This window comes from Pocillopora verrucosa, chromosome 6, assembly GCF_036669915.1.
Source record: "Pocillopora verrucosa isolate sample1 chromosome 6, ASM3666991v2, whole genome shotgun sequence".
NCBI lineage: Eukaryota > Metazoa > Cnidaria > Anthozoa > Scleractinia > Pocilloporidae > Pocillopora > Pocillopora verrucosa.
Genome location: NC_089317.1, coordinates 24,678,398 through 24,687,760, shown reverse-complemented (window position 1 = coordinate 24,687,760; position 9,363 = coordinate 24,678,398). Strand labels below are relative to the sequence as shown.

The following is a 9,363-nucleotide window of genomic DNA, read 5'->3' as shown; positions in this document are numbered from 1 at the left end:
AGGGATCCCGAGATCAAAATTCAGGAGGCAGCTTAATTCGTAAAAATATGGAGCGGCACTGTCTCTTTATTCCATATAGCGAAAGATTAGATTCTCTTATTCTTTCTCAATGCTCTTACTAATAGAAGCGTTGAAAAGGAGCTCTCAGTCAATATCATTACTTCATTAACTTTCTGGCTTATGTGGCGACAGCCACAAGTAACCAAGTTTTGGATACATGTTATTTTTCGGTAGTCTGATAAAGGGTTAGGCTACAGAGAGGGAGGGGGGGGGGGAAAGTTGTCAAGGACACGAGTGTAGTCGCGCGTTCTCTTTTGGGGGGGAGAGGAAGGACGAGAATACCTGTCTTCTCAAATGCCTCCGCGGAAAGGGTCTCGTTGTGGCTGAGTTATCGTTGTGGCTGAGTTTTGAAACCCAATAGAGACTTAAAAGTTTCTCTTCATTTCACACTGGCCACATGAGATAATATCTGCCTATCTCCAGCTTTGTTTAAAAGAAACTTAACTCAAATTCAAACTTTTAGCAAATCTCGTTCTTAACAAAAGGAGGGAGGGTGATGGGCGAAAAGCCGTGACATGTGATAAGTCGATCTCCTCTCTCATAGAAACTACCTCGCCATTGTTTAACAAAAGCAATTAATCAGTTTTTCCACGCGTGTTCTTTGCCTTATCATATTTTTTTTTCATTTCAAGCCAGCAAAAAGCATTATCAACGCTTCATTTTCTACTTTATACGTATTCAGTAGCGCACAATTATTACACAGCTCTTGATAAACTTAATTCTATACGATTAACATACAAAAACGAGTGTTGTTTATTCTCGTCACGCTACACCCTCTCTTTTTTGCGTGACGGGACCAAACAATAGCTTCAGAGGGGTGTGAGGAAAAGATTGATCGGTCTAGGTTTCCACGGCAACAATATTGACTCAACCCAATCCTTAAAGCTAACCTCATAACCCAAATTCGGTTTAAGAAGAGTCTTATAAGGCCCAGTTGCTTAGGAAAGTTCAAGCAACATCACCATTGAGTCAACGGGTCCTATCTACTGTTTCCCTAATGGCTTTTAAATCAGTAATAATAATATCCATTGTCATGGATGCTCTGTCCTCCCAACACCTTGTCATTAAGCTCCAACACGCATCACTCACTGACGGAATCTGGAATTCTTCATCATCCTTACATGGTAGAATTCCATTTTCCACTGCTGCTTGCATGGATTGGATAGTTTTCATGTCTTTGTATACTTTCGGTCTTGATGTACCTCTTCCCTCCAAAAGCACCCATAAAAGCATTCCAAATGCATAGATGTCGTAGGAGAGGTAACTGAGGTGACCTTTCCCGTGGTACTGGTACATTTCTGGTGACACGTGGAACGGAGCGCCCAGAGTGGTCATGTCGTATGGACATTCAGGCTTAGCGAGGTTGATCGTTGCTCTTCCATCAGACATTAACTAGGAGAAATGAGAGAGTTACCCACATCAAAATTTTAGCTTAAAGAAATGTAATGAGGAACATGACCTTAAGATTTACAAGAACATCAAGTAAAGATCATAAAGGAGCACAAAAAGTCTTTTTACACGGTAATCAAAAGTTTAAATGATCGCATGAGCAAAAGCAAAGATTAATAATGCACAGGCAAGCAAACAAACCAAACGAACGTGTGTTGTGATCTTCAGCTAGGGAGAGTCCCCAAAAAGAATTTCATTGGTAACAGTGACTTAAGGAGCAAAAACCTTGTCATCATCATCATCAAAGCTAAGTAAGGAGTTGATTGTGAGTCGAATGTGATATGTCTGGTTTGGTGGCAACAAAACAAAACATAAACAGTGCCAGTCTTGTCAAATCTTCTCATTCTTGTGATAAATTATGGCAGAAGCACTCAAGAAAACTCGGAAAATGTGTCATGCTATTACGGTACTTTCTTACTGAAAGGAAAAACCGTGAGCTTCCTAAAATATCTCAAAAAACATGACTCATCAAATTAGACAAACAAACCAAGATATTTCCGGGCTTGATGTCCTCGTGAATGTAGCCGATTTCGTGAATGGCCTTCAGTCCTTCAGCCACGTCTAGAGCCATCTTGATCCTCGTGATCAGTTTGGAGAGCGAGGAACGGGCCCAGGCCGAGGCAAGCTCTTTGAGAGCACAAAGAAGACTCTTCTCTGCCTTCTCCATGACAACATGTAGTACATCCGGCTTAGGGAAAACCCAGCCGTACAGCCGCAACAGATTGGGATGGGAACCTTTTAGTTTCTGAATCATATCCCTAAAACAAAAAGGTAAGGTAAGCTTTAGAGGAAGCTTTAGTACTGCTACCCCACCCTAGATGGGATACCAGTCCAACACATCTTTCAAAGTCGACTTTGAAACTTTGATAATTATACTGAAAAAGTAACTGAATTGGTTACTTACATCATATTGACGAGATCCACTGCATTCTGCTTCCAGGCACTTTCACCAACTTTCTCTTTCTCGATCACTTTCACTACGCACTGACCACTGGGCGAGCAACGGTACCAACTAACGCTCGCACAATCAAAGAGTTGGCCGTGGCGTGTTTTCGCTACGAGTGAGCCGCATGCTATTGGCCCATGGTTCTGCACATATTTCAAAGCCATTCCTTCGACGGCAAGCATTCGTATCTCAGGAGTAAAACGAAGACGAAGATCTTCAAGCTGCTCTGTAGCTTGGCAACTAGAAAAGGCCGTTTGCAAGCGCATGAGAAATTCCATGGTTGATAGAAACCGATCTCGCATCCTCTGAAAGCGATCGAAACAGGCTTCGAAAACTGCCTCTGCAACCCTCTTTTCGTCGATAGTGTCGAAAAGGGATTCAACGACTAACTGTCGACGTGTTTTATCAGCAACATCCCTTTTTGTGCAAGTCGTCATTTGTTTGGAACTAAGGGGTCCCGAAATTTCTTTCCTCAAAGCAACCCTGGCAGCTTCCTTTATGGAATCCAAAAGATGGTTAAGAATATCTTCAATAACTTCGTGTGTTTTAGCTTTTGCTTCAACGAAATGCACTCCGTAGCTTTCCTCCAAAATTTTAGAGACCATGGGGTGTGTTAGGTTCTCGTTGAAGTCAATGATGGCTTTGATAAGATCACTCGCTACTTTGTCCATCAAGGATTCCACAAACTTGTCGAGGGAATTGCACATTTTTTCCAAAATGTTGCCTTTCATATCACCGAGAAATCGCTCCAAAATAAAGTCCTCCCTGTTCATTTCTGATAATTGTTCGGGCGAAAATGCAACTTTAAGATCTGTTTTGATCATAGTCAGAGCTCTCTTTCGCATAGTACGCTGGTTTGGAATTTTGTATTGTAATGCATCCTGAGAAAATTCTTCCTTCAACGACTTTATATGCTCCTGCAATCTCTGCTTTGTATCCTCGGAATCACTGGATGTAAAGGATCTTAACGAGTCGAACATTTTACTTTCTATCTGGTACGCCTGTCTCGTAATTTCTGGTACGATGGATGCTTCCTGAGTGATTTGGGATCTTTGCACCTGGACAACGTTCACAAAGCTTTCTTGTAAAACCAGGAGGGCTTGAACGATCCTTTTAGTCTGTGTTTTCATGATGTGAGCGAGAAGAATTTGGAGTTGACCTTGGAATCGCTGGAATCTCCTTGTTGCTTCTCCCTCACTACCCTGATTCTTCCGTTCCTCGCGAACATCTTTTGCAGAAATGGCATGGAATAAGTCGCATGTTTTGCTAGATTCTCCTGCGAGAAAGCCCCTGCTCTTCAGCTGATTGAAGACAACTTCCTTTTTTTTTTTTGTTTTTTTGTTTTCGTTGTCCTCGTCTTCATCATCATCTTCATCTTCCTCATCGTCGTCGTCATCATCGTCGTCGTCATCATCGTCGTCGTCATCATCGTCGTCGTCATCATCGTCGTCATCATCGTCGTCATCATCATCGTCAAGCGGTCCTGTTGCCTCAATGTCTACTTTATTACAGACAAACATGATGGAAGATTGAGGAGATTTATCCTTCAAAAAGGTTAATGTTGTTACGTCCTTAAATTGAAATGAAAAAAACAAATAATGAATATCATCTCAGGACTATTACTGCGTAAAAATCTACATTTAAATGTGCAGTTTTCGTTAGTCTCGGGAAGCCTATGAATTGTGGAAAATCATGTTTTAAAAGAGTGTGACTAAAATAAAACGAAACGAACAAAATATTATGACAAGTCAATTGTTTCATGCTTTTTTATAGTCAAATATAATGTGCAAGCTTGGCAGACATGCTTCTCGCATTGTGAGTTCATATTTCTTTAAAGCTTTTTTACTTTAGAGTCATTTTTTAATCAGGACATTCCTGATCATAAGTGACACACTCGGCTGCGCCTCGTGTGCCACTTTTTTGTTCTTACCACATTTTGACGTCATCTGTAATCTATTACTGAACAGACGCACGGCAACATGGAATCTATTTGTTAAATTTATTCCTTATTGCAGCTTTCACCAAGAGATCTAGAATCATTTAACCCTTTAAATCCCATGAGTGACGAAGACTGAATTTCTCCTTACAATATCAATACAATATCAACCAGATAAATGATGAGAATAGAGAAAAATATCAATTTGGGGATAATTAGTTGATCCAATACTAAATTCTCTGAACTAACATTATAAGAATTGTATGGTTGACATTAAGGAGAATGACAAATTTGATCTGGGAGTTAATGGGTTAAGGAAACTGGTGTGCTTAAAACTGAATGGAGATATAATTGGTGTGTAATTATTGCCAGGCAAAATGTGAATTTTTCCCTCACGAAAACACCCCTTGGCTAAGTAAGAGGGTTCATCCCTTCTCGATTGCTTTTCATAAAGCTAACATTAACTGATCTACTGAAATCTCTATGATCAGTTGATGGTATGTAGGCAGTGAAATTATGAACCCTAAGCCTTAAGCAATTTTTTAGTGGTGCTAATTGCTCCAAAAATTGAGCAGACTCATGTCAGGCCTCAAACCTGCTAATCTGCTTAAACATTCAAATCTGCACGTATGATTTGACAGCCCCTATGAATTAACCCTTAACTCCCAAGATCTCATCAGTAATTCTCCTTACTGTCTGCTGTACAGTTCTTGTGATGTTAGTTTGAAGAATTTAGTATTGGATCTACTTTTAATCCCCTTACTGATATTTTTCTTTATTCTCATCACTTTTTTGCTTGATATTGTATTGATATTGTAAGGAGAAATTCTGTCTTGGTCACTTGTGAGAGTTAAAGGGTTAAATATATAGCATACAATTTATTTTTCAGGGTTACTTAGGTTATTTTTTGCTCTTTCACACATATCTACCCCTCACAGGATATGATTTTCCATAATTGTAGAGGCCTGACCCCAAATACTTTGATATAAGAAGTTGGAAAACAAAGCTTTTATGGCCTTTGGAAAATTACATGAAGCCAACCTCTGAAACAAGATTAATGGAAAACAGTGACCCATGTTTTTTAGCTCTGGAAGACTTAATTAGACTGAGCGACACCTACAGATAGGCAAGATTGATTACAGGGCTTGACCATCCTCAGTTCAGGTGAATTAGTGCAAGACAGAAATAATTAACTGATCCCCTACATCACTGGGCTATGCTGGTTTGACAAGGTCAATTTATATCTGTATGAGCCCAGGAACTCCCCTGGAAAATTCCTTTCATTTAGACACACATGGATATACTGGTAGTTGGTTGCAGCAATTTCCTTGTTCTGTATCTTGCAAATTAAAGTAATGCAAGTGAAATGTGTCAGTTAAGTTTTTTGTTCTCATGAACTTTCCTTGAATTGTTGTGTGGAAGTTCGAATCACAATTTGAGGCTTTTTGAGCAAAATTTTCATTGAACAAAGAGCATTATTTTGTCTAACTTTTGCTTTGAAACAAAAGTTCAGCAAGGTTTTGCAATAAAAACCATTGATTTACTGCTTAACTTTTGCTTTGAAACAAAAGTTCAGCAAGGTTTTGCAATAAAAACCATTGATTTACTGCTTAAAGCTTGAAATTTCATGCAAGATAAACTCAATAGTTTGCCATGTAATTTATACAATCTATTCTTCATGTATGAACAGTTCATTTCTCTGATAAACATTTGCCACAAACCAATTGGAGGGGACATAGGCACAAAATTGAACAAGTCACAAAATCAATTTAGGTGCAAAGGACCACTATCTCTAAACACAGGCTCACATCTAAACCAGCAGCTTCCCATCGGTAAAAAAACTTGTTTTTTACAAAAAAAAGAAAGAAGGAAAACAGTATGTATTCTGTAAAATGTAGTTCATCTGGAAGTTATAATATTATTTATGCAGTCTACATTCAATTTCACAAAAAGATGTCACATATAGTGCTGACATTGCCAATTTTTCCTAAGTGCAACTCAAATGTGAGAAAAAAAATCTGCATAATACTTTAGCCAGTTAGAAAAAAAAACCCTGATTTCCCTCAAATCACCATCAAGGGCTGGCATGGGTTTTGGTTTTCAGGCACCAGGGTCTTTTGTAACCATTTATACACATTTATACCCTTACATCAGTATGCATATCCTCCGTACTGATCTCTTTACAATTCCCATGGTACTGACGAGGAGAATTTGTGAAGCAATCAAGGGTTTTTTTTTCCCCCAACCGAATAAATTTAGTTAAGTTGCCTGACTCGACAAAAATTATATCGTATTTCGAAACCTAATTGTAACTTCCGGGTACACTGAAATCCAAAAGACAATGGTTGGCTTGGGCTTCCGCGTCACGTTCTTACGACTAACGAAGCTATCTCAAACACTGCCACAACCGTGTTCTACGAAAGGAAATTAAAGCCGTTTATGATTCAGTTACAATCGAAGACACAAGATTATGTTTGGACATGTTGTAAAAATTATGAGTTATTATGAAAAACATCCGAGTCTTGTCAAACCTCCTCCGTTCATCAATGACGCTCAGATAAACAATATTTAGATAAACAACGCTTCCAAGACGTATCTTTCCTGAAACTGTGACTAGTTACATTTGAACTAGATGAAGTTAAACTTACCGAAGGTCTGAGACGCATTTTCCCGTCAATTACGTACACAAAAAGAGGAACTGTGCCTTTCTCGAGGAAATCCTCCAACACTCTATCCAAAACGTCCGACTCGTTCTTCCCGGGTGAATCTATCAACTCGATTCCACTTTTCAGAAGCTCATGATTTAATCCGAACTCCACAGTAGCGTCTAAAGCTTTTGGATTCTCTCTGTCTTTGTCTGAGACCACTATCAACTTTTCGAGAAGTTTTTTGCCTTTGACATCTTCTCTACTTCGTACCACGTTCCCATCTGCTCCAACGAGCCTTGCGCTCAACTCATCCGCGTGTTTGATTCGCACGATTCTGGCTGTGCAAGGGTTCTCGTGAACTGGTAGGTAAGTCTGTTTTAGAAGTTCATTAATTATGGAGCTTTTGCCGCAATTTCGTTCGCCGATGAAGACTACAGTCGGTGTCTTCCTAAGTTCTCTCTCCACATCATTTAACTGCGAGGAGGCAATCAACTTTCCAGAGCCCGCTTGTTGACCGAGATTAAGACGTTCCTCGATCTCCCCAAAGCATTTTTTAGTGCGCTCGTACAAAAGGGTCGTTTGATCAGAGTAGTGTTTGAAATCATTGATGGCTTCTTGTAGAGTCTTTGAGTGCCTGGACATGGCTAACGTTGACTAGCATTTGAGACCTGAAAGGAACATTAACCACTAAATTTGATCAGGTTTGCCCTTGTGATTTCTGGGAATTTTTCAGAGGCCGGATGTTAATAACGCACATTACTTATAGAATCGGTACTGGACTGGTGAAAATGGGATTTGTGGAATAGTTCTAAAGATTTAACTGTCATGTGTATGTTTGAAATAACTCTCTTTTAGATGAACAACATTAAGTTAAATGCTAGCTGGTTTCCATGATATTATATTTGGTTATATTTCGTCGAAAAGGTTGTAGTTATTCATCGTGGTGAATAACAATAAAAGCTAAGTTTTTCGTTTGTCTCACGATGTAGTCACGTGTGATGTAGATTGCGATGTTTCGACTGCATACTGCTTGTCTTCTTCAGGCGATGAATACTAGCAGTATGCAGTCGAAACATCGCGATCTACATCACACGTGACTACATCGTGAGACAAACGAAAAACTTAGCTTTTATTATTTGGTTATAATTTTTTCATATTTCAAGTCGTGACATCTAGCATCTTTGAGTCACGCCATTTGGTGTTAGGTGGCAGTTCAGTCAAGTGCATTTTAATAGCGGCCGCATTGTCTTCTGAAAACTAAGGCTCCGATTCAAATTTTATTTCAACCGATTGCAGATCAAATTTGATAGAAAGCAAAGTAATGACGGGTAAGGGGCAGCCATACAGGGACGTTCCCTTGTGTAAGTGCCCCCATAGCATGAGTTTCTGTTCATTGTTTGATTTGGTTAATAATTTTAAAGTCACACTAGTTGGCTCGTCACGCGCTCTTAAGTGTAATAAAAGGCCCTTTGATCAGTTTTTGGTTAGCACTCGTGCTCGTAAGGAAAGGAATTAGTAAAGGAAAGGTTCGATCGATATCAGCTCTCGCCAGATCCGGCAATAATGTAAGTTTGATTTACCTGGAGCATTTCTTAATCTTTTTGCGTGTCCCTAATTTCTTAAATCAATTCTTAGTTTCACGATACTATACAAGAATAAAGAAGGCGTTCCGAAAGAAGTTTGGTGCGGGACTTTGTATTGATCAGTGGAATTTGTACGGTCCAGCTAGCGGTGGACAAGCGCCGCTATACCTTGAGTTAAAAGTTAAAATTAGATATAATTTGATTTTTCTCCTTCCCTTTTCCCAACAATTTTTCAGTTTGGATTATCATTGTAATTCTTTGAAAAGTTCTTAAAATGTAAAGTAGCCGAAATTTTGATTGAAATCAATAAATTGTGGCTGTACATCTTGCGTCTCCGACGAATTTTTCATATATTTTCCACAAAACTTTCATATAAGCCTCGCTGGTCACGCTACAATACACTGATGATGAAGAAACATGAATCTTCGTGTCCAGGCGAAGGGTCCGTTGCATTAAAAATTTGTTGAATGTTTGATGGCACAAATCCAAATTATTTAAGACAAGGAATCACCACTAAGAAAAATGAAAACATAAGGTGGATTGTGCACACGCTTCCAAACTCTTCAAGATTGAATCGCTCGGAATGGAAAACAAAATAGATATAACAAAAAAAAAAAAAACTAAAGAAAGGCTCTTTGAATATATCTTCGTCAAAATACGAAAGATAAAAGTTTCTGATGCCAGAACTTACATGGTAACTTGATTAGACAGAACCGGCCATTTTTCTTACAAGAAATTAAT

The 9,363-nt window shown here is 39.0% G+C and overlaps 1 protein-coding gene across 1 annotated transcript; it reads right to left on the bottom strand.

Moving 5' to 3' along the window:
* Positions 1 to 214: 214 nt before the first annotated feature.
* On the bottom strand, positions 215 to 7,731 carry LOC131791224 (dual serine/threonine and tyrosine protein kinase-like). The gene is made up of 4 exons (XM_059108604.2): positions 7,040 to 7,731; positions 2,414 to 4,026; positions 1,997 to 2,267; positions 215 to 1,452 (listed from the first exon to the last, which is right to left on the bottom strand). Exons 1-4 carry the CDS (start codon positions 7,679 to 7,681, stop codon positions 1,030 to 1,032), a joined length of 2,949 nt encoding a protein of 982 aa, XP_058964587.2. The 5' UTR covers positions 7,682 to 7,731; the 3' UTR covers positions 215 to 1,029.
* Positions 7,732 to 9,363: the final 1,632 nt, after the last annotated feature.